We start from the raw sequence: 26,459 nt of genomic DNA, 5'->3' as shown, positions 1-26,459 counted from the left end.
TGGTCTTATTAATTGTGATATCCAAAACATACAAGGGTCGTTGATCAAGATAGTTAGAGTTTGAATAGACTTCTTTCATTATTGATTTCATACTCTTTCAGTCTTTTGCTTGCTATTTTTTTATAGATTTTGTTCATAACACACATACACATTAGATGAGAATGATATTTGTTTTTATAGAACTTTTTGAGAAGAGTAGTTAAACATAAATGATAAACCACATCATCTGAACAGTCCATGTCAACCCGCCACATATATGTGCACAATTGCAAAAGTTGGTTACTCTCGTAGGTTTTATATATATATATATATATATATATATATATATATATATATATATATATATATATATATATATATATATATATATATATATATATATATATATAGTGTAAATACTAAATACATTCAAATGACTTCTGAAAGAGCGGAAATCGATCATTACATATACATATTTCATGAACTTTCAACTTTAGACATTCCACCAGAGTAATCTCCATGAGAATAGACATGAGTTATGTACAGCATCAGCCATCAGACCTCTCTCCTATGAAACTGGAAGGCTGAATGCTTAGAGTATGTATTTAACTACTTGACGGGAAAAAGAATGGTGTACACAAGAAGAACGGTTACAATGACAATTGCACCCCCAAGGGTGAAACCTGGACTAGTCCATAGACTTAAATTTGATCTTTCTGCCCTCTTAATGGGATCTACTTCCTCAGACAATGGGTAGTTGGATCGCCTAGGGTTCCAGCTTACATACTTATTTGGGGTAAACTGTGAAAACAAGCTCTTTTTCCCTTGCTTTTTGAAACTTGACCATGCCTTATCCCAATCTGTTGATGATTTGTCTGTACATGATGTGCAAAAACAGTATCAAGAGTTCAAGACCATTGGCACAATCATGAAGCATCGCTTCCTAACGCTCCAATTACTAGATTAATCAATGATTTCTTAGTGATTTTGGACTTATAAACTGATTCTGTTAGGTATATCTCTACAATTTCATTTCACTCACAGCAATCAGCTCCCCTAATCCAAGTAAGATCTTATGACCTCCGAGAACAGAATAATCAAATCATGATCATGTAACCACAAGCAATACACAAATTAACAGCGACGAATCATAAACGTACACAAATAGCTCCGAATTCTAATACCTTTGCCGTTGTTGTTCCGATCGTCGCCATTTTGAGGAGACGGTGGCCTCCGAGGAGGAGGATCTCGGCTGGAACAGTAACAGGGCTTCGGAGGTTTTTGATTTCTCCACGATGACGTGAGGCTCCCAATGCTCATCGCTCGAATATCCATTTTTTTAGATTCTCAACTCTCAACCACAGAAGAACGCAAGCTTTTCAAAACCTGTATTTTGTTTGTATGTACGAGGGAATATGTAGGGCTGCATTGGTCATTTAACGATATATTTTTTTAAAAAGGCTGACTACATTAAATGATTAAACACAGTTAAGCCCAATTTGTTCCCAAAAAGCCCAAATTTGATCATAAAGTTATTTAACACAAAAACTTTAACAGGCTTTTATTTTATTTTTTCTTATATATATATTTTTTTGTACTTGTTACTCAAGTGGAAGCAATGTTGTTGGACTGCTAATTAAAGTGAGTCAAAGGCTCAAAGATCATTATAAAGGCACAAAAGAAAAGTAGGTATCCTTTTTTCATTCATGTCTTACCAACTTCGTACAGTAAATATATAAAAATATATGCTATATTACTATGTACGTTAAATAGTTAACACAATTAAGCCCAATTTGTTCCCAAAAAGTCCAGGTTTGATCATAAAGTTATTTAAGATGAAATTTTCGCACCACCCTAATAAAATACAACATCTACCCACTCTTCTTTTATTCATGCCTTAACAATATAGTACAAGTTGCACTACGTATACCTAATACAAGTTCTACTAAGTATATTATAAAAGTTGTTACGTCGTCATGAATGACAGGATAACATCTATCAGGATTCCACTTGTATTTCGTGTTTTATGGATTTTACAATGATCAACATTCTTGTTAGGGAAAATGACTCGGAGGGTAACCAACTGTTGAGTTTATTCTTATTTGGTCTATTTCCTTTTTTTTTTTTATCCAATATACTGTTGTTTGTGTTCATTATAACCCTTTTGACCGACTATCACCTGTGATAACCGGTCAAAAGGTTATGGTGAACACAAACAATAAGCTCGATGATATATTGGGTACAAAAAAAAAAGCAAAGGGACCAAAGGAGAACAAACTCAACAATTGGTTACTCTCTTGAGTCATTTTCCCCAAAAAGTTAAATGAAATTAAAGCTGCAAAAGTATCAAAGACTGCAACCTTCTTAGGTCATAATGTACATGAAGAACGTTTCGGAAGGGTAGCTTCGTCAAAACATTGTCTATGTTATGTTTACTGTGGTTAGCTGTCAACAACACTCTGCAAAAGGATATGCAAAAAGGATATGACTGTGTATGAGAGGTATCTTTATCAGCATAAATGTTTACCTCAAGGTATATTATGGTGATGTGTTTGCAAAAGTTGTATGATCTTGTATATATTGATGTTGTATCTGATCCCATGAATTCAATCTTAAAGCTAAGTAAGCTCAAAAATCACAGCCCTTATGATTCCACTCGTTTGTAGACTTGTCCATAATCCATGATACGATAAATCATTTGATTGGAAATGTAAATGTAATCATGAAATGCATCTGCTTAATAAAGATTCCCCTAATAAATATTCAGGTGTATTACAAAGTTGTACATGTATGAATAATGTTTTATCGTGGGTTATGTTTTGAATAGAAACAATAATGAATCTCATAAAGTCATTAATATAAGCAGGAGATGACGTGAGATTTTTTCTAAATGAGTAAACGGAAAATGACTATGTACGGTAACCAACTGTTGAGTTTGTTCTCATTCGGTCCATTTCATTTTTTTTGTACCTAATATACCATCGAACTTGTTATTTGTGTTCACCATAACCCTTTAACCTATGATAGCCAGTCAAAAGGGTTATGGTAAACACAAATAACAAGTTCGATGGTATATTACAGAAAAAAAATGACCAAATGAGAACAAACTCAACAGTTAGTTACTCTCTAGAATCATTTTCCCTTCTTGTTATGTACTTGGAATCTTTCAGGGCTTTCTTACATTTTAAGCACATAATACAAGTCAAGTAAGCCTTATAACAAAAGTTGAGTATGTTATAACCCACCCTTCCTTAAAAAGATGTTAACCTCATAATCTCTTCATAATCGACTAAATGTGTATATATATATTCTTCATTTTGTCTTTTGTGTATGTCGTACAATTTAGTCCAACATTATGTTTCCACTTGACCAAAACTAGTTATATTTCCTTGTTTTGCAATATTTTTTGTCTGGCTTAATAGTTGTTTTTGGTTTCCCAACAATCTCATTCATCCCTTCCACCTTTAATTTAGTCAAAGAAATTACTTCATCATGTTTTACAAATGCATATTAAATATGACATATTTTCTAAATCAAAAACCCAAAATTCAACAAACATAAAATTGAGCTTTAACATGACCTTATGAGGTGCTCTATTTTCAATTCATCAAGTTTGAACTACAATTAAAAGGTGTCGAAGACATTCAACAGATTGCATTATTCATTCAAGTATTTGTATTATAAGACCGTGTTTATACCAGTAGGTGTGGAGTTTAGCTAGAGCAACAAATAATCTCCATATTCTAATAAAAAATAGTTTTATTTTTCTTTTTTCCATATGTCATCCTATTAAGTTTCTTAATTAATGACATGTCACTTGTCAACCTATTGATTTTTCATTTCAAAGTTCAAATTTTAAATTTACGCATTTTAATTACATTAAATTAATAACATTACAATAAAAATTAAGATATAATTAATACAAATTATAAGATGATATAGTTTCATTTATTATTTAAATCAACGATTACAATTTTATATAACCAAAAAAATATCTCTTAATAACTTATTTAAAATAATTGATTAATAATTTTGAGCGTTTATTATGAAAGTTTAATTAATTTTGTAATCGTGATTCTCAGGGTTGATAAAACCGATACAATAGATGTACACATACTAATACTATAAAATGAAAGGGAGCACATAGGGAATAAGAGGTAACAAGATATTAAAATATTTAGACAAAAATACGGATAAAACAATTAAGATAAAACAATAAAAAGTGGGTTTTATTGTATGATTGCAATTTCTAAATGAAATATAATAAATAAAAAGCATTCCAATATTGGGTTTGTTTTGAAATTATGTGAGTTTTAATTTTGGATTCGCTAGACCACATGTTAGACTATATTAAGGGCGTGTTCGGCACGAAGAGTTTGAGAGTTTCTAGCGTTTGACAAAACTCTCCGTTTAAAACAAAAAATCTCGTTTGACACTACAAACTTCTAGCGTTTAGTTTAATCAAAACGCTTCAAATCCAAATGTTACTTCATGTAGCGTTTAACAAAACGCTACAAGCTACAAGTTACCCGTTACCCTCTACTAGCTAGTTTTGCCGAACACGCCCTAAGCTTCATGGAGCCTCCACACAAGTTTATTTTTGAGGTCATTTTGACTATTTTGATCCAACACGATTATCATTAGTGCCCTCTACGAACAAAATTTATGCATCCGCCGCTAAACCATATCACATAAATAATGTGCAATTCAAAGATGTCATTCAATGCATAATGTTTATTATTATATACATTAAATTATGTTAAATGTTAAATAAAACATGGTAAAATATACATGAAATGCAACTTAACAAAATATCTCAAGCTTAAATATTTTATTGTCCTAAAGAAAATAATCAGAATAAATCGGGAAGATAAAAAATATAATTAAACATAAAATGATAAAAATAAACTCTTGATCCATACGACATAATCTTATTTTCAACAAATAATAAGAATACACTCATTACATGCTAATCTCTAAAAGAACCCTAAAATATACATATAGGAAAATAAGGACTCAAACTTGTCCCAAAATTGATTCAACAAAATCACGAACTTCCAATGGTATCATGAAAACAATAAGTGGTAGAATCATAATTTAAAAAACAAAAATGTATGAGTTTAAGTCAAAAGTTGTTTATCCATAGATTTTTCAAAAATATAAATAACTTTTTATCTAATTTTCTTTCATCACGAATTTTTTTTTTCAAAACCTTTCTTTAAAATTTACTCATAACTACCCAACTTGATTTGCCTGGCAATGTTTTCTATTTTTTTTCAACAAATGTTGACATGGCCAGGCCTCAACTGGACCAAGTCATGTGCTTTCTGCTATATTCAAAGCCCTCAAATATGGGTCCATCGTTCAAATTCCTAAGGTTCATGTCAGGTTATTCAGTAGGGGTGGAAGTGAGCCGAGCTACTCGTGAGCTATTTGGGATCGACTCGTTAAAAGCTCGACTCGAGATCGAATTAAACGAGCCCGATCCGAACTCGAGCCTAGATATGAGGCTCGTTTACTAAACGAGCTCGAGCCAAGCTTCAAATAATGGGGCTCGCGAGCCTAAACGAGCTTAAACGAGCCTCTATATATATATATATATATATATATATATATATATATATATATATATATATATATATATACATAGAGGCTCGTTTAGGCTTGATTAGGCTCGCAAGCCCACTAAATTTTTCATGAGCCGAGCTCGAGCTTCATTTTAAGGCTCGAATCGAGCTCGAGCTCGAGCTCGAGCTTCCTCAAATTAAACGAGCCGAGCTCGAGCTTGGTCAGGCTCGGGCTCGGCTCGGCTCATTTACACCCCTAGGTTATTGTTGGACTAATTTTTTACAGCCTTTTGTTTGTTCTTTAGGTGTTTGTTTTTTTAAAAACAAAATATTTGCATTAGAAGAGATTAGAGCAACCATATGTAGTCTGAAATAAAAAGACTTTTTTAATGTTTGCAGACTGTTAAAAAAAACTAAAATTCAAAAGAAACTAATTTTTTTTAAACTTAAAAATGTTTTTCAATACTTTTTCCGACTTTATTATAGATAATTACCAAATCTAGATCAAACTTTATGTATTATTATATAAAAATTGAAAATAAAATACTACGAATTAACGTATATATTTGATAAAAAAAACCAATAAGCATTAGTGACAAAGTTATACCTAAACATTGTAATTATGCATCAAAAAAATGTAACATATTAAAATGATGGAATAAACTTCGATTTTAAAATGAAAATTTTTATTTTACTTTTTCAATTAAATCAATTAAAAGCTGATCGTAAATATTTTTCACAAGAAATAGATGATACTACATTAAATAATGATTTATAAAATTTGACACAAAAAATATAAGACGATATTATGATTTTTCACATCTATATAAACAGTTCCAATGATCATTATTGTAATTAAATATTTATTTATAAATTTCTCACAAAGGTTATGTTTGTGTCATCAAACCTTTTTTAATTGAAATATTGTAACTTTTTTTTTTCAAATTGTTTATCATAGATAAAATTGGATTAAACCAAAGTTTTAAAAATAATAAAAACAAAGATATATGTGTTTTTTAAATAAGAAGGTGTCTGAAAAGGTTATAAGACTCTGGTCCAAATCTGTGCTAAGAAGAGGACGCGTAAACATTTTTAGATCAACAATCTTCGAAAAAAACAAATAGTCTGTGAAGACTAATGTCTGTGCGTGGTCTGCGTGATGCAAACAAAAGAGTCCAAGAAGATCTGCAGACAAAAAACAACAACACATTAATCTCCTTTTAAGACTAATCGTGTTTTTTTATGGATCCAAGAGGGGTCAATTACGGGTCTTTGGTTATTCTTCAAAGATAACTATCAAAGTGCCCAAAGGCGTATTCATGCTTTAAGTCGCTATTTTACGTGATTACCGAAAGCAATTACATAAGGGTCGTCGATTACTTAGCAACTAAAACTGAGAAATACATATTTCAATGGACGTGTGAAAAAGGTATCTAAGGATGATCGATCAAGTGAATTAAATATGTTCCCCTCTTAACCCATAGATGCGGTTTAATAAGCAAGATCAAGTACTAGGTCATCCCGAATCATGGAACTCGCAATAAATCAAACCACAAAAAATATTGTATAGTCCAAAGATATCGTGCAATGCATGATAATATTATGATTATGTACATTAAATTAAGCTAAACCCTAGCCCCACGAATTCCGATTTCTGTTTTTGTTTATATTAAAGTATTGGTAGCTTCTAGCCTCGAGCTGGAAAGTCTCATCGGCAGGGGTATTATAGATATATCATAACTTTCTAATTGAGTCTCAATCTATACAATCAATTAATAAGTATGTGCAATATAACGGTTTTTACGATATGCTCTTTAAAATAGATCATAAATCTTCATGCTTAGTTGCACTCCTCTTTGAGCTCTTTTGCCCGCTATCACTTCCTCTAGTACTAGCTCTGATATCTCTTCAATAGTTGTAGTACAATTCTTTAATTCATCTCATGCCCTTAAAATATGTATGTATTACAACCTAACTAACTAACTATATACATGTTAACATTATGGTTTTAGAATATTCGAATATTACACATTATATTTTTATGATTACTAAAATAATATAATATTTCACTAGAAAAAAATGGTCTCATTATCTCATAAAAATATGTCGTCTCACATAAACCTATATATATATATATATATATATATATATATATATATATATATATTATTATTATTATTATTATTATTAAACCTATTGAAGTGGAACATAAACACCACTACATGCAAAAGAGTTTTTGACACGACACAACAAAGTTTGACCATTTTATACATTTAGTTTCTCAAGTTTTTTTTTTGTGCCTAATAGACCATTAAAGTTGAATTTTACTTATTAATTACATCATTATCTGGCTTAATACAGGAACAATCTGTTACTTGAGTGACTAAATGTGCAAATTTGTCAAACTTTGTTGTGCAACAGTGCCAAAAATCTCATATGAGTTTTGCTCAAAACATTCAACCACGTCAGCATGTCACATGTAAATTGGATACAATTTCCCCCAAACCCTCAATTAGCCGGTATTTCCTAAAATCAAGGAACAATTGAACACAAAGAATACTTAAGTGACTAAATATGTAAATTCGCCAAATTTTGTTGTGCTACAGTGCCAATTGAACACAAAAATATTTGAGTGACTACATGAGGTCACTGAAGTCTCAAGTTACAATCATTGTTGACGTGATTTGATAAACAACCTGAATTCTCGTATGAAATGAAGCTTAACTTTCACTACAAAACAAAAAAATATGTCGACGTTTGATATTAACTTTGTGCAGTCAACGGGGACGGGGTGGATGCTATCCATGGCCGGTTCTAAGGAATTTAAAATCCTCAAATGTCTAGGACGAACAAGAAAAATGACCCTTTGTCGTTATTATAAGTTGTTATTTTTAAATAAAAATATATAATATAAAAAAATCGGTCATGTGCAGCTGCCCATTCCCAATGATACCTTCCACATATGGAGGTTAAAAGCTTAAATCATGTGTGTTTTTAGAACTGATTTTGGCAGTTGGAACAAATCCTTTCGAGGAGTTAGAATGTTATATTATTAAAAAAACAAACTTTGAAAAAAGTTATTTTAATTGTGTTTAGTTTTGACCGAGATTTTAAAACAATCAAGGTTTAGGAAAGTGATTATCGGAACACTCATTAATAATCGTTAGGAACAAATATATAATAATAGAAAAATGCAAAGTTGACCCTAATCAGTATTCAATAACAATGTTTGATTATTAAATGCAGACTTAAGAAACGATTTTTAAGTCATAATATTTGTCAATAACAATGTTTGACATATTTGTTAATATTTTATAAATGGCCCATATGATAATTGTTAATCAAACTTGATAAAATTTAAATCACGTGCAGTTCAAAACAAATTTGATAATATTTTATAAATGGCCCATATGATAATTGTTAATCAAACTTTTGTCATAATTAATGTATTTCTTAAACAACTTAAAATTAGAGAAATTCCATATTTTGTAAAAAAAAACAATTTCTTTATCCATTAAAAGAAAGAAAAGCCCCACGTGAACCATTTCCTTTAATGTATCATTGGCCCAAATCTCTTTTCATTCAATTACTCGGCTGTCGTAACTTCCCATGTTACGTGGATATAACGATCGCCACGTGTCAACGTCCATTCATTTTTATAATGCAAAACAGCACAACCGGGCCTACGTGTCCGCTCATTATCCACCACAAAAATACAGCTAACCATTTAGATCTCATTAATCCAACGGCCAGCAATAGTTGGAATTACCAGGTGGTCCCCACTCCCTAAACTGGTGGCCAGGAAGGGCGCACACGTTGCAGGCGGTGGGACCCGCTTTGAACATTCAATATTTGCAAAAAAAACGCCGGTTTTCTATTTCTTCACGGTGATATCCTCGTAGACCAGAAAGGCCGTTTGTGTCCGCTCAAAGCCTCAAAGAAGTGAAAACTGAAACATGAGCGTTAGTTACGGTAAGCCCCCTCCTATTTTAAAATATTTACGAATGAAACCTTCAGTTTGGTTATTTGCATTTCACACCATTGATTTCTTTGTGGAGGGGGAGGGGAAAACATGGACTGATGGACGTGAGCTCCATAATAGTAGTGACATACTTTGTTCCGATTGTGAAAGTAAAGATTTGGAAATGAAAAGTGGCGATACACTCCCAAATACCAAAGCCAAAAGTTATAAGTTTTTAACGTATCATAATTCAAATGTAACCACATAAATCATGGCTTTCAAATTATACTCACTATTTATTAAGCATCCTCCCTATGTCTTCAATACGAGCACGTACCAAAGTATGGTAAGGCAATGAAATGCCTAATAAAAATAATCGAGTTTGATTCATTTTGAGTAAATAATGATATCAATTATTACATTAGAGTCAAACCTCCAAAATCAATTTAAAATCAATCAAATTATCCAAACATTTACTAATCTCAATAAGAGAGTTTATTGGTTCAATAGACTCAAAATCAAAGTCAAAGGGTTTAATAACACACAAACCAAAATCAAAGATATGTAAACCATTAATTTAAATCAAAATGGTATTTAAACCTGTATTCAAAGTCAAAAGTATTGTTGGGTTTTTATTCAAAAACTAGTTTCAAAAACATAATATTTAACAATGAAAGACTTGTTGTTTTGAATAACATAAAACAAATTTATAACCCACCAAGGATATTCTTGCAAAGTTTGAAAAGAAAATAAACACAACCAAAGAAGAAGAAGAACAAATAACAACCTTTGTAGTTTTTTGAATCCTCTTGGGAGGCTTGGAAGTTGATGAAGAATGATGAACTTTAGAGATACCAACAAGAATCCAACTTGATGTATATTGTAATCTTAAAACTCTTAACTCTTAAGTTTGAAGTTCATAACCAAAATATGCACTTTAAGAGAGTGTAAAAGCAAGTGATATTTTTAAGAGATTAACCAAAATGAGAGAGAATGTCTAGATTTCGGCCATCACAAGTCCAAGACTCAAAAATTAAAGCCTCATGTGTTTTGATGCATAAAGTGAAGTCCTTAACCAAAAGGTCTTAGAACTTTTAAGCAATCATGTCTCTAACTCATTATTATGTTCATGCATGCAAGTTAGGCTTTACTTTTAACTAAAATAATCAAAAGTCCATCCTCTCTTTTGTCTTCTATATATTTGGAAATTAATAACAAAAAGGAAGAAACGTTTTATAAATTTATAAACTAGTTTATAAAATATAAACTTTAACTTTTTGGTAAAAGACAAAAGAATTTGTAATTAGGGATGTCAAAAAGTCCCGTGGGACCCCGATCCCGTGGGGGCCCCGTCCCGTATGGGGGCATTTGTTGAAAAAAATCGGGGACTGGGGCGGGGGCAGGGGCAAGGTTAACCCCTGTTTTGATTTCGGGGGCGGGGGCGGGGGTTGGTAGTCCCGTCCCGAAACCCCCGTGGGGGCCCCGTTAATAAATTATATATATATTGACATATATTAATTATATAAGTATAATAAACAATAAAATGATTTTTACGTACAAAAATTCTACAAAAAACATGTTTTTAAGTTGTTTGTAACATGTAAAGTTATGTTATAAATATCTATTTGTTACCCAAAAAATAGTTTCTTTTAGCCCAAAGAAGGTAGCCCAAAATTAATCGGGGGCGGGGAAACGGGGGCGGGGGCGGGGGTCAGAAGGGGAATTTGGGGGCGGGAGCGGGCGTGGAAAGGATGGAGATTCCGGGGGCAGGGGCGGGGGCGGGGGAACAGGAAAAATTTGGGGGCGGGGGCGGGGGATGCAATCCCCGTCCCGTTTGCCCCCGTTGACATCCCTATTTGTAACGTTACTTGCTAATGAAAATTAATCTTTCCTGGAAATAAATAATTTCCAATTTAATTATAAGAGTTTATTAAATATTCATTAAAATCAATTTTTAATAAATAATCAATTGTATCAAGTTGTTGTTAGTATGACCCATTAGTATCATATGTTAATTAGCAATATCACTTTAATATGACTTTTGAGCATACTAGATCTTTCAACTATATGAACTTATAATCGAAGTCAAAGTGTATAATAATTCCATAATTTGGAGTCAAACTCCAAAGAATATCCAAAATGTTAAACAATGTTTAGCAAACGTTACATGTAATAATAACTCAAAACATAACAACATAATAATTCAACAAAATAAGCATGGAATATTGAAATGTAAATGCTTCAAAGTTAAGAGTATATGAACTTATAATCTAAGTCAAAGTGTATGATAATTCCATAATTTGGAGTCACTCTAAAGCATATCCAAAATGTTAAACAATGTTTAGCAAAAATTGACAAGTAATAATAACTCAAAACATAACAACATAATAATTCAACAAAATAAGCATGAAATGTAAATGCTTATGTTCCTTAGTTCCATGTCAATTTCAACGGGCCAAACTCAAAATGATGTTCAATCTCCAAGTTTTTAAATAGATAACATAAAACATTGTGCTCAATCATTGCTTATAAAAATAAAGTAGGATCTAGTGGAACCACCATATTAGTCCACATGAGGGATAGCTAGTCCACACATGCACTCGATAAGAAGGAATATCTTAAATTCGTAGTTAGGAATATCTTAAGCTCGCTTTTAGGCCAACCCGTAAAGGGAACATCTAAATCCCATGAAGGGAATATATCAAGTCAAAGTTGGTATTCGGGTCACTCATCCTCAATCCACTCATAAGTGAATGCATATAAGGATGCCAAAATATTTTCAAACCAACAAAGCTTCTCAAGCGAGTAAAAATCTTTCCAAACTAACTTTCATGTAATGCACAAGTATTACATGTAGATGTAGTATACACATTGCACACAAAGGAATATCTTATAGAATCAAAACATCAAAGTGTGTATAAGGACATGTACTATTATTAAACTTACCTCATGCCAAAATCTATGTTTCCCTACTACTTATGAGTCACAAAAGCTTCTTAATCAAAGTCTAATTGAAACATCCCCAAAATACAGTTCAAAATTTTCGTTTTAAAATCATTTAAGAAAACCATAATTCATCTAATCATCATAATAAAATCGTAAGTCATGTATATCAAATCATCATATCAAAATACTATATCAAATCACATGCTCAAATATCATAGTCTAAACATCCCATGCTAAAAGCTATGGTGTGTGCTATGCAGTCATCCAGAGCTCTTCCCCTTGCTAACTAAAGTACCTGAAACCAAAACTGAAAACTGCAAGCACGAAGCTTAGTGAGTCTCCCCAACTACCACATACCATACACATATCACATAAACATATCTTGGGCCTCGACCCTTCTATATCGAGTCAGAATCAGCATCGGGCCCCACTCGGCATCGAACCCTATTCGACATCAAGCAGATCTCGACATACATATGAGTATAACAACTAATACATAACATACGCAACTAACACCAACATATAAACATTCTTCGGGCCCCACCCGACATCGAATCGAAATCCGGAAGCATACTAACATTCCTCGGGAACCGCCCCGACAGCGGGACGAAGCCCCAAAACATACAAATACAAACACATGCAAGAATCACAAAGACATCAAGCATACAAGCATTCCTCGGGACTGACCCGACATCATATCGAAACCCGAAAAAACATATAAACCTACATCGGGCCCTGCCCGACATCGGACCGTAGTCCAGAACTAATACTATCTAAACGGGCCGACCTTGGTGCCTTAGACCCATTCCTACAGGAGAAAACTCACCTCGTATGCTAAACGTGAAATCTCGTGTGAGGAATCTCTGACGGCTGCTCCAACGAATCCCTGGCTATTGATTTCACAAAAACACTCAGTCAAAACCTGATAATTCCCCTTAGGGTAACATGACCATTTTACCCCTGGTCAAAGTCAAAGCTTTCATCGAAGTCAACCTTCTGGTTGACCCAACTCGTCAAGTTGCTCCATCAACTCATCGAGTACTAGAACCTGAAATCGTGCTCTAACTCGTCGAGTTCCCAAGCTACTCATAATCACGATTTACCAAATCAACTCGTCGAGTCCCTTCACTGACTCGTCGAGTTCTACCTTAAGCTAAAATGGGTCAAACCAACTCAAATCGTCGAGTCCCTCAATGGACTCGTTGAGTTCCTCTGTCTGATTGAGCCATCTCAATGGATTAAGCTCCTACCCTTCAAATCCAAACTCCATACTTCATCTACACAATAGGAATACACTTTTAAGGGAAAAGTTTCCAACTTTACCCGCTATTAGTCCTTCTTAATGGGTTTAGCTCAAACCATAACTCTCTAGAACATAAATCTTGGTCCACAAGCCATAATACTCTAAACTAAAGCACATTATAATATATCTAAGCCTTGGACATCAGTTGGACACGTAAAGTTCCTAGCTTTCCTTCCATGCATGGCCTTTTAGGGCTAAAAAGGCCATAGTAATGTTTTTAAGCTTGCATGGGGCTTCCATGGTCATAAAGTTTGCACCTTTATGCCGTGGAACCTCTTTTAGACCCCATATCTAGAATGTAAGTCAATTGAGACGTCCAAATCCCAAGGACCAAGGTTCTTGAACCAAAATCCTCATAAAAATGGAAGTAAGTAGATCTAATGAATGAATGATAAAGGTAGAAACTTGATTACTAGAAAATGTAGCCAACGAAGTGTAGTTTCTGGATCTACTCTCTTCCTCTTGAGCCTTTTATCTCCTTCATCTTCCACAAGCTTCAAAAGTGCACAAAGATCACTCAAAATGGCTCACACTCTCAAATAAAGCGCTAGGGTTTCATGGATTAGGGTTTGGTACTTGGAGGCTGGAAATGAGGCCAAAGGGTAGGGGTTAAGGAGCTTAAAAAGGGTGTAAAACTCCGAAATTAGGGTTTCACTATGGCAGCCCTACTCGCCGACTTGGGGCTCTCAACTCGTCGAGTAGATAGTTGAAAACCAGCGTCCAAGACTCGATTATACTTGACGAGTCTAGGGCTTCAAACTCGTCGAGTAGCTCTATAAAAATGAATAATTTTATAAATAAATGTGTACCAGAAATCGGGCGTTACACTAATGAATATAACTAGATGGTTACAGAATGACCAAAATACCTTAAGGTTAACTTTTTTAACCTTATTTTATGGTCAAGCAACTTATTACAAGTCTACATGGATGTTTGGGGGCAACTATAGATTGAATGCATGGAATTATAGATAAAAAATTGATTCAGGTGATGAAGGTCCTTAAACCATCTATATAATATTGGCCTTGCTAATTACACGACCATGTAATTACATAACACATCAATTTTGAGATCTTTCTTCATTTTGAGCATTATACTTTAATCCTTGTACGCCCTCACCTTCCATAACTCACCTGGGTGGCTCATATGAGTGTAATAATTTATAATAACTTAATTTACTACGTAAACACCTATCAATCTATTTATAATTTAATAATATTTTCTTTAATGTTTTACAAGTATTTAGTTACTTATGGAAGCATTGACTTTCTATTTCCATGTATAAGTCTCTAGTGACTTCATAAATGATTTTGGTATACTTTTATACCTTCATATTTTTCTTAATTTCCTTTTAAATATACATCAAGTACTTAATCCCATTCTAATCCATTCATCATATAACATCCAAAAAATGCCAAGTAAAAATTTTCTTTTTTAATAAGATAAAACCAACCAAAATCCATTTCATAAAAAGATCATCATAATTTCAAATGTAGTTTTCAAAACAAGACATTATTGTGAACCTATAAATAAGATTTATCAGTAATTCCAAGTCAAAATACTGATTGATCTATTTATAGGAATGATGACAAAGCTAGATTTAGTGAGGTGTTTAAAGTGGGATTTTCAAACAGTATATTATGTACACCAAACAGACCCTACCTCCGATATGATATTACCTGGTTGTTCCTTACTTGATAGATCTTGATGTAGACATTGTGATTAGTGAGTAATCTAGACCAACATTAATCGTCAAGAATATAAGACTAAGACTTAATGATATTCGTACCTAGGCCACGTCAGAGAAAAAACTAAAGTACCAAGGCAAATTTCTGCCCAAATTCTAAGGCATCCACTTTTATCAAGTGACTGCATAGTCTATTTCATGAACATGATTTTAATACAAATATTAATTAAAGTATTAAATATATGTAGACAAGTTTATAGGTGAGTTATATGCTTATTGCCAGGAACATGTGTTAAAAATGTATTTGATGATATACGATATGTGAACTAGTTATGGTTTTATATATGTTAAGATATATATATATATATATATATATATATATATATATATATATATATATATATATAATTACATGATATTAATACTAGAGTACTATTAGAGATAAAGATAGACGTATATAATACCAAAAGTACTTGGTCTCAAGTAAATACATTAAGGTAGGATAATGTTGCCTAAATGAAGTTGGGATTAGGAGTTGAGCATTATAGTCTTACTGAGAGATAATATAATACTTGTAAAGGAGGATTAAATTAATAAAGATAGATATTGGGTAGTATGTTCTTAAGAGTACGTATGAGAGATGAATGGAGGATAGAACTCTGACATTTCCGTATTCCCCCTTTCTCTCTAGATAAGTTTTGTAAGTCATCTAGCAGTGTATTAGATGCCCACCTTTGATAAGAATATGACTTGTGGTTTTTAATTCACCACTTATAAGAGAGTATGGATTAAATATAGACAATCAACATTGATTCGAGAGTATGGATTAGTTATAATCATTCATCACTGATCCGAAAGTATGGGTTAGGTATAGTCATGCATCACTGATCTGAGAGTATGGATTAGACATAATCATTTATCATTGATCCGAGAGTAGGGATAATATACATTCATTTATCATTGATCCGAGAGCATGGATTAGGTATAATATCAATATAGTGTTAAATACATAACTTAAATTAATATATTAAATAAACTTAAAAATATAGTGTTAAAATTAAAACCTAAACTAAAATATCAATTAAATTTTTAAAAATTCAATGTATATTTTTAAAAATAGTTAAAAGGAAAATATTAAATTCGATAAATATAAAAATCTTAAATCTAAAAGTCGAATTAACTAAAAGATGTCCAAAAACTATTTTTAAAAAAAAAACTACAACTCAATTAAGTTGTTTTTAAATTAATTTATAATAATAATTAAAATTAACATAAATTTGTAAATTAAATTATGTTACATTAAAAACAATGGTTGATAGTTTATATAGTTCAGGAAGAATTTTTTCTTTTACCATATCATTTTTAAACTTTTAACTCTTCATATTTCCATATAACATATTTAATTTATTAACTTAAATATGTTGTTAGTTATATACATTATCATAAATTGAAGACTTATTAAATTATCAGTATGGTATACTACATTTGTTGACTTCAATATAATGTTAAATACATAACCTAAATTTATATAACAAACAAACCTAAAAATATAGTGTAAGGTTTAAAAACTAAAGTAATAAAAATCTAACATGCTTTTTTAAAATAGTTGAACGGAAATTACTAAATACGATAAATATAATAACTATAATTCAATTAAGTTGTCTTTAAATTAATTTATAATAATAATAATAGTTAAAAATAACATGAAATTATAAAATAAATTATGTTACATTACAAACAGTGGTTGATAATTTAAATAATATTCATGATGAAATTAAAACCATCAAAAAATTTAAAATTTTATAAATTATTACAATAGTTAATTAAAACAGTAAGTACTATAACTTTTTTTTTCGGAAAGAGAACTTCTTAACCAGGGTTCCATGCCCGAGTAATCCATCGATGCAAATATAAGGCTATGCATCATGCACTGGAGTAGTGTGACAATTTAAATATGGGTCAATACTTTGTTCATCGTATCTTCAACATGTCTTACTAAGTCACCACAACTAATTTTATACACACATAAAGCATAACCAGAGGCCATCAAAATAATTTGATTTTAATAATTGTTATATTATTTATTGTGCAAATTAATTTAAATTTTGCATCAACTAAATGTAATTATTATTATTTTATAGTTAATAAAAATGACATAAATATTTTCAATAACGTATGATTACAAAAAATTTAGGGTTTATGTCAGTTTTGGTCACTTAACTTTTGATTTTGTGTTCATTTGGTCAATAAACTCATTTTAAGTTTTAAAAGGTCACCGCACTTTTAACTTTGTGTTCATTTAGTCACCTGATTTTTGGTTTGGTCACTTAACTTTTGGATTTTAGCTCATTTAATCACTTAACTTTTAAAATTGTGCTCATTTAGTCACCTAACTTTTAAAATTGTGCCCATTTTTATAGCTTGATTTTAAAATTTTAGTGAATAAATGAGCACAATTTTAAAAGTTAGGTGATTAAATGAGCACAAATCCAAAAGTTAAGTGACCAAACCAAAAGTTAGGTGACTAAATGAGCATAAAGCCAAAAGTTCGATGACCTTTTAAATCTTAAAATGAGTTAAATGACCAAATGAACACAAAATCAAAAATTAAGTGACCAAAAATGAACTAAACCCAAAAATTTAATCATATAATTTTATTTCGCACAACACGCAAATATTTGTCTAGTTTAAAATTAAGTTCCGAATAATTCTAATTTATCCAATATTATGCACATACTCGATATTCTATTTTTTCACGTCTAAGTCTAGTTCAATCAATTTATATACAAAAAGGTACTAAGTAATACCTTAGTGACAAAATGACTTCTAGCACAACAGTATCCGGTGTTGTCCTCCCTCATTGAGGTTGAGGGTTCAAGTCTCGTCGTGGATATAGATAATTAAATTTAAGGAGACCGTTAAACTTGCCAAGTGGAATGTGTCATGAAAGCAAGCTCCAACGATCAAGTTATATTCTTATGTAAAGAGAGTTGACTCATGAGAGAGTTTGAAGTAACGAGAGGGAGCCAATTGTGTGGAGAAAAATGTCTCCATGAGAGAGTTGTAAGTGAGTAAAGAACGCTTATCTAGAATGTATGAAGGACACTACTATTTATAGGAAATGAAAAAGGGATTGTACATGATCTTGCAAGATATTCTATACTTCTATCCAGGTGTCTTTTTATCAATATCCTTTTGTCAATGCTTTTGCAGACAATTTAAGTAATTGTCTTGTGTCAGGGTTAAGTAACTGTCTTGTGTCATACTATTGTTGAATCTGAGCTAACACCATACATCATTAATAACCTTCACAATATCAATTTCTCCTCTCAAGCCCTTTATTTAATTCAAAATTTAAGTCATGGCCTATATTATATCTCAAGTGTTGTAATTTTTTTCCAAAACAATGACATTTTATTAAAAACTCAGCAAGAAGCTACGAAATTACATAACGGAAATAGCTAAACTAGGATTTTGCAACCATCCAACCCAATTTATACACCACTTAGCCTTCCTAGCTAGTTGTAATCTAGAAGAAAATTTGGGAAATGATAAAATCCCAAATCAAGGTTGCACCAACCACATTAAGACACTACCAAGTTCTGTAACATCCCAAAATTTTATAAAATTTAAACTTTTCAAAACAACCCTTTTTCTATACAAGTGTTTACGAAAACCATTGTTCCCAAAACATTATTTAAAAATCAAATTCTCTTTCAACATAGTTTTCAAAACATTCACATTATCAGATTTTTCCAGAAATCATAAGTCCAAAACGCGATGATGTGTACGGTCATGCCTTCACCTTGACACGATCCACTGAAGTACCTGAAAACATAAACCAAACTGTAAGCACGAAGCTTAGTGAGTTTCCCTCAAAATACCAACACCCAAACAGATAACATATACAATTAACAACATGTATTAGGTCCACAACTAAAAGACTAGATTACCCCTTGAGCCCACAATATGAGTCTGGCTTGCCTATCAGGCCCATAACTCATATATGACTTGCTCCTGAGCCCACAACATAAGTCTGGCTTGCCCTTGGCCCCACAGCTTATGTATGGCTTTCTCCCTCAGACCTTGAACTGGAATACCAATGAGTAGTCCTCAGTACGAGTCTGGAATACCACCCGGTCCTCAGCTCGTATATGGAATGCTAATGAGTCATCAATATGAGTCTGGCATGCCCTCCCTAGCCCTCAGCTCACATCTGACATACTCCAGGGTTTTTTGGCTACAACACAAAGTAGTACAACCTCAACCGTACCTGCACAATATGTCGACATATAATAGATAATATCATAAACAGATAAACAGGCAATTCAACGGTAGTCCTACAGATCTACCAGACTAGCATAGCAAGACTAACATGCATAACTATAACATACTTAGAATATCAGCAATACCAGGTTATTAAACCAATGGGTTGGCCTTGCTGCCTTTGACCCGAAAGTATAGGGAGGAAGACTCACCTCGAATGCAGAAGCTTCCCCGAAAGAAAGTCCATAGCTGCTGCACCGCCAGCTTCCGAGCTATCAATACTAATCAACACACTCAATTAGAAATTGGGTTCCATGCCATAATCCATAATCCATACTTGTGGTAAAATAACCATTTTACCCCTGACCTAACATACACCAAAATTGAGGCCCAAAACCAAAAGATCCACAAAGGCCCACTAATGGCCCAATTTTCCAAATTGGGCCCAACCCCATATGGGTATTATCCTAAGCCCATATTTTCCTTAAATCCAAATAAGGTTACCACAAACACCCCTTGGGACAAACTTGGTCAAAGACATAAGTCAAAAGTCGAAGTCAACGGTCCAAGTTGACCCAACTCGCCGAGTTGTCCTTCAACTCATCGAGTTTCTTCATCAATCTGCATAGATCGGGAAAAACCAAGCCAACTTGTCGAGTTCCTTTATCAATCTGAAGATGTCGGGGAAAACCGAGCCATCTCGCCAAGTTTATCCAACAAACTCGCTGAGTTCGCCAGAAACCCACCACTTAACACATTAAGCACATGAGGTCATGACTCCAAAACATAGATCTGACTTCCTTGAGCTGGAAAACCATGTAAAGTTGCTAAATTTACGTCCATGCATGCCTAGATGAAGCTCTTAACCTTCAAATGAACTTAATACTCAACTTAATGCATGCATAACATCAAGATCCTCCTAAAGTTTGCACCATTAAGCTCAAGGGTAGAAACCAAACTCAGTTCTGAAAGGATGAACCTTTACACCACCAATCTTATCCATAAACTCAAAAAGGAGGCCAAAATCAAAATAAAACCCGAATGAGAAGATCTAAGCTATTAATCACCAAGTTCCAGACTTTTTACCTCAAATGGTTGCCAAAAGCGTGATAGATTCCGGATCCCAAAGCTTCGCTCCAAGCTGAACAACTTCAAGCTCTTCCAAGCCTTCACAAGCACCAAAAGCACACAAAAATCCACTTAAAACCACAAGATTCCCAAAAAGAGGCTCACAACTCGATTTAGGGTGTCAGGAGGACAATGAGGCTCATAAGGAGGCCAAAAGAAAGAATTAAGGCCTTTAAATAGGGTGCAAGACCCTAAAAATTTAGGGTTTCCTTATGAGTGGCTAACTCTCCGAGTTGAGGCTCCTCAACTCGTCGAGTTGCCTCATTAAACTTCGCGGTCAAGCCAACTTCTACTCGCCGAGTTAAGGCTCCTCAATTCGTCGAGTAGGCCCATTAAATCCATGATTCTTCATCTTCAACTCGCCGAGTCGGCTCCTCCAACTCGTCGAGTTCAACAAGAAATTGACATAATTCCACAATTAACCTTCTAGATTCCGGGTGTTACAAGTATTAGGCGTCAACCGAGTGGATGACAGTCAATCAATTCATTCACAAAAAGAGGAGCAAATTGACATATCCAACCCACACTAACCACACAAACTCTAGATGCCAGCTGTCATCTCGCAAATGAAAAAGAGATAATGAATTGTATCGACATCCAAACTACAAAACAGATAAAGCAACCAACAACGATAGAGAGTAACTGATTACACCTCGTGGAAATAGTGTTGACTATCAAAATATGTAAATGACATGTTTGTTTGTTTGTTTATTTATTTATTTATTTATAAAATATTGAGTTGTAAAAATTAAAGCAAAAAAGAAAAATAGAAAATCATGTTAACCCAACCCATCTATATGATGTGTTGAACATATAGAATGTCAAAAATGATGTAACGGTGATGTAACTATCAAAAAGCTAAGGTGACACGGTGACAACCATAAAATATTTTTTTTTGAAAGGGAACTTCTCTAACGAGGGTTTTCGGGCCAACTTTTACGCACCGATTAATCCCCCGCTGCAAACATGAGGCTTTGCCTCATGCCCTGGAGTCACTGCAGGCGAACCTCCATGGCCACAAGGACTGAGTATTGTCAGGATTTGAACATGTGTCAATAGGTTATCCACCATATCTTCCACATGCCTTACCAAGTCATCATAACCCAAGTGGTTACCATAAGATATTCCTTCCAGTCTAATGTATATGTAATATGTCTCACATAAATTTTAATAGAAGTTATTTATTGGGTGAGATTGGATATAAATTATTATCTTAACGTAACTAACTTTTACGTTTAATCAATAATTATATATATATATATATATATATATATATATATATATATATATATATATATATATATATATATATATATATATATATATATATATAATGTTAGTTCAAAATTGAGGTCCAAACCATATGCCAAACCCTAGCATATATATCAGACAACCAAAATGCCAAGCCAGTCCAATTTTTTAAACTCCCATTGTTCTTGTCCATCACTATGACTTCCATCCGTTTGTTTGATTTTCTATGGTATAGACGTATATTATATATTATATTGTACAACCAAATTATTTATATTTTTCTTATTTTACCTTTTTCATTTTTTACTTTGTGGAATCGGGCAAAAGAATATTATACTACCACTAATTATTGGAGATGATTAAATATGAGATTTATAATGTATTGTGCGTTCCTTACTTGAGACATGAATCTAATGGGTTACCAAATAGAGAATTGATTAAACTAGGGTTAAATTTATCAAATCTATCAAAGTAGAAGGTCTTAGATACAAAAAATGGAAAACAAACGTCTAACAAGTGGTGCGATTAATTGAACGCCAGCTTCAGATCACCTGAACCACACAACATATCCATACACACAGACTGACGAGACTGCGAAACGCTGCACAGCCATCCTCCTCTGTCCCTCTGTCTCTCCCTCTCTCTCTCTGGAATTCTCGTATGCATTCACAAGAATAGTGATGAGCAATTCGAATAAAATTTCTACGCATTCGTCGTCGTCATCAATGGCGGCGAATTCGACGCCCACGGACAGTTCTGGTAAGAAGGTACGGAAGCCCTATACTATTACCAAGTCCAGAGAGAGTTGGACTGAAGAAGAACACGATAAGTTCCTCGAAGCTCTTCAATTGTTAGTAATTTTGATTGTTTTTTTATATATAAATTAATTTAATTGGCGCTTAACTTATCGATTCGATTCATAGTTTGATCATATGATTGGAAGTAATGAAGGAGGTATCCTTATCATTTCTGTTTGATTTGATTCATGATTTATCTGGAGCGTGGGAGGTTTCTAGCCTTCAATGTTTTTTGATTTTGATTTCATCATGCGTACCTTTAGAGTACAATAATTACTATTTTCGTGTAATATGGCAAGAACTGAAAGATGAGAATTGATAGTAGTTAATGATGATGTTGATACTAAAAAAATACTATTAGATATCTTGATTTGTAATTCAATTTCGAATTGAGTGATTGAGAAGGAATGTAAACGAATAATATAGAGTAGAATGGAGTCAGAAACTCCATTAATGTGTATTTCATGTGGCTAGTCCTTCTAATCAAGCAAGATCTGTTGAAATGAAGATTAGTAGTTACAAATCTCCTTATATCATTGTTTATGTACTTCACAGGTTTGATCGCGACTGGAAGAAAATCGAAGACTTTGTTGGTTCCAAGACAGTAATTCAGGTGCAATTATACGAGTAACTGAAAACAAGTACATATTTTAGCTTAATTACAAACGCAATTTATGTCCCAGAGTTTGAATTGATGCATGTTAGTAAAATAATGAAATTTTCAGATACGAAGTCATGCCCAAAAGTATTTTCTAAAGGTCCAAAAGAACGGATCAGTAGCACATGTTCCACCACCTCGCCCCAAACGCAAGGCCACACATCCCTATCCACAAAAAGCTCCCAAAAATGGTTAATAATAAACATACTCTCACTTAATTTTATATAAACTTGAACTTGAAACCTTTTCTCAATTTGAGTTTAATTGTGGCAGTTTTATTGCCACTTCAAGCATCATTGGGCTATGCATCTTCCCTGAGTGGGCTTGCATCTGGATACTCTCCATGGGATCATGACACCTCCCTGCTTATGAGCCCATCTGGTCGAATCTTACCACCACAAGATGAAATTGAATATGATCTCCATGGATATGAAGGCGTTCATGCATGTTTGTAATCTCTCATCTCTTCAGTGTATATATATCAGGCATGTTTATAAAATTATACTCTATAAGATATTGAGACTTAGTTATATTGCATTTCAGCTGACACTGGATCAAAGGGGACAGGAAGGAGTAGTGGTATAGGAAGCTCAAATAGAGAAATGCCAAGTTCTGAACAAGGTTCTGTCCTCTATGGTACCCTTCTTCTTCTCCTAATTATATATGCATGCATGTGTCTATATATACATATGTAGGTATTTTTGTAATTAATGTTGTTTGTTTTTTTTTTTCTTCAGGTACACCGGATTTCTCTGAAGTTTATAGCTTTATTGGAAGTGTTTTTGATCCAGAGAGTAAAGGGCATGTGCAGAAACTAAAGGAGATGGATCCTATAAACTTTGAAACAGTGAGTCATGATAATGAATTAATGATTAGATTTATTATTTATTTCAAGAAAAATTGCAGGAAATAATATATATATGGGATATATACACTTATTTTTTTACCCTTAATAGCAACATACTAATGATTTTCTTCCAAAACAGTAGTTTTTTTTTTTAACCTCGAGAACCTGTAAACGGTTACCATTTTAATTTTTTTTTTCAACTTTTTGCTTATGTGGCATCCAACCAATGATGATGTGTGATGTGGCATTACAAATTAATGCCAAATCAGCAATAAGCAAAAGTTTGAAAGAAAATGAAAAGTAGATTATTTTAGTAACATAGATATGTTGGATTTTATATTAACATATATAACAAAGATCCTTTATTAATTTGTTTTGGTTTGAATGTTTGAGGTGTTACTGTTGATGAGAAACCTGACAGTGAACTTATCAAGTCCAGACTTTGAGCCAATGGTAATTATCAATTATGTCCTTTTTCATGAGCCTATATTTATTTCTATTGGTTTGAATTGTTGTTCGATTCAAAACAGTGAATTTACCATTGTGCCCTTGGGGTGGGTTTAGTGTAGACTGTAGTGTAGGTAGAGCATGTAGCATGTAACATGAATATTGTGTTAAAGATGATGATGATGTTGGTGGGTGCAGAGAAAGGTTCTGTCATCATATGATGTGAATTCCAAAAGTATAGGAGTTTCTGCATGCAATGTTTACCAAGAATCAGAGCCATAATTACTATATATATGTAGTATGTCACTTTCCTTTGATCTATCTACAAACTATTAATTAGTTACTAGTTAGTTAATTATATCTCTTCCTTAAAACTAGAAAAGTATTTCTCATTTTTATATTTTTTGGATTTTTATCTTCCGTATCTAAAAGACTAAAACATTTGTTTTCTTGATTTAACAGAACTACAAATGAGAATGCATCATGCACAAAGATCAAGAAAGTCGCATCCCAAATATCATCGCATGTGAAGATGGTCATATAACTCATATGGTTAGTGCTACGTTTTTTTTTTTTTTTTTGCATATGGTGCTTCTTCTTCTTGTATTTTTTTAATGTGATGATTTCGTGAGTTGTATATTTGTAAGAGTGGTGTTGCTACAAAAAGTAACAGAGGGAGAAGTAATCCATAGGATTAATAAATAATCAAAAGAAAAAAATTGTCTTGTAAACCAACTTAAATGTTTTTTTTTTTATTTAATGGAAAAGGAACTTTTCAAAGTGTCACCCACCCAAATGTGAAAGCTATAAAAACAGAATAGGGTATGAATTTTGAGACGGTAATTGACAAGAAACATGTTATATGATTTTGCACAATGATCCAAAATCAATTTACATCCTCAATATGTTTTTGAGACCCTTAAGATGATAGAGGTTGTAACATGGTTGATCCCTTAAATTGCGTAGTATTTTAAAATGTGACAGTTATGAACCTAGATTGATAAAGATTTGTTTTATAGATAATTATTATATTAAATAATATTATAAAATATGTTATTGCAATAATTCAATTTTGTCATTAGTTTTTATTAGTGCTGTATATGTATCCAACTATACATGATTTTAGTTGGGCCTATTTTGAGCCTTCTTTGTATAAGTCTATATCAAACCGTTGTAAAATTATATATATTGATGTTTAATGGTAGATACACGAAGAAATTATAATCTAATATGGTGGTATCATAACTTTTTTTCCCTAAACAAATAACTCCAACCCTTCTAGAAACTTGCACTTCTCACAATCGTCGGTCAGTCGATGACTCTTTTTCATCCTCCTCTACATCTTTTTACTTGCACTAAAAAAAACCCTATGAAATCACAATATAGACATTATTTCCCTTAACCCTTGATTTCGGACGACTTAATCATGATGCAAACACTTTGAAATCTCTTGAAACCAATTGCACTGATTTTCGTGTTCATGGTCACAACAATGGGACCAACAATGATCAAGCCACTTGCGGATTTGCTTAAGATCATCTCTGTCGTCAAACTGCGGATATACGAAACGATGCCTCATAATCTTCTAATCTTGAAAAGAAACTCTAGAACTCAGCAAATAT

General features: G+C 32.8%; 2 protein-coding genes across 4 annotated transcripts; one reads left to right on the top strand and one right to left on the bottom strand.

Moving 5' to 3' along the window:
• Positions 1-413: 413 nt before the first annotated feature.
• LOC111916412 (uncharacterized) lies at positions 414-1,377 on the bottom strand. Its single transcript, XM_023912090.2, has 2 exons — positions 1,164-1,377; positions 414-854 (listed from the first exon to the last, which is right to left on the bottom strand). Exons 1-2 carry the CDS (start codon positions 1,312-1,314, stop codon positions 589-591), a joined length of 417 nt encoding a protein of 138 aa, XP_023767858.1. The 5' UTR covers positions 1,315-1,377; the 3' UTR covers positions 414-588.
• A 21,258-nt stretch (positions 1,378-22,635) lies between these two features.
• LOC111916411 (protein REVEILLE 8) lies at positions 22,636-25,623 on the top strand. 3 transcript variants are annotated; one of them, XM_023912088.3, is made up of 9 exons: positions 22,636-22,938; positions 23,441-23,498; positions 23,611-23,734; positions 23,817-23,990; positions 24,087-24,164; positions 24,281-24,390; positions 24,784-24,843; positions 25,036-25,135; positions 25,300-25,623. In XM_023912088.3, the coding sequence occupies exons 1-8, from the start codon at positions 22,769-22,771 to the stop codon at positions 25,117-25,119; spliced, it is 858 nt and encodes a 285-aa protein (XP_023767856.1). In that variant the 5' UTR covers positions 22,636-22,768; the 3' UTR covers positions 25,120-25,135; positions 25,300-25,623. The 3 variants fall into 3 exon arrangements, with proteins under 3 accessions (XP_023767856.1, XP_023767855.1, XP_023767857.1); XM_023912087.3 differs by having other exon boundaries at positions 24,087-24,179; XM_023912089.3 differs by lacking the exon at positions 25,036-25,135 and having other exon boundaries at positions 24,087-24,179.
• Positions 25,624-26,459: the final 836 nt, after the last annotated feature.

The sequence above is a fragment of the Lactuca sativa genome, chromosome 2 (genome assembly GCF_002870075.4).
Source record: "Lactuca sativa cultivar Salinas chromosome 2, Lsat_Salinas_v11, whole genome shotgun sequence".
In the NCBI taxonomy this organism is placed as follows: Eukaryota; Viridiplantae; Streptophyta; class Magnoliopsida; order Asterales; family Asteraceae; genus Lactuca; species Lactuca sativa.
The sequence above is the reverse complement of the archived record's forward strand: the minus strand, read 5'-3'. Positions and strand labels throughout refer to the sequence as shown.

Excerpts from the sequence above, each read along its gene's own strand:
- LOC111916412 (XM_023912090.2), bottom strand. The coding sequence starts at position 1,314 with ATGGATATTCGAGCGATGAGCATTGGGAGCCTCACGTCATCGTGGAGA. Across the intron at positions 855-1,163 it reads TCGGAACAACAACGGCAAAG|ACAAATCATCAACAGATTGG; the intron begins GTATTAGAATTC and ends CATCATGTACAG.
- LOC111916411 (XM_023912087.3), top strand. The coding sequence starts at position 22,769 with ATGAGCAATTCGAATAAAATTTCTACGCATTCGTCGTCGTCATCAATG. Across the intron at positions 22,939-23,440 it reads TTCCTCGAAGCTCTTCAATT|GTTTGATCGCGACTGGAAGA; the intron begins GTTAGTAATTTT and ends TGTACTTCACAG. Across the intron at positions 24,844-25,035 it reads GTCCAGACTTTGAGCCAATG|AGAAAGGTTCTGTCATCATA; the intron begins GTAATTATCAAT and ends TGGTGGGTGCAG.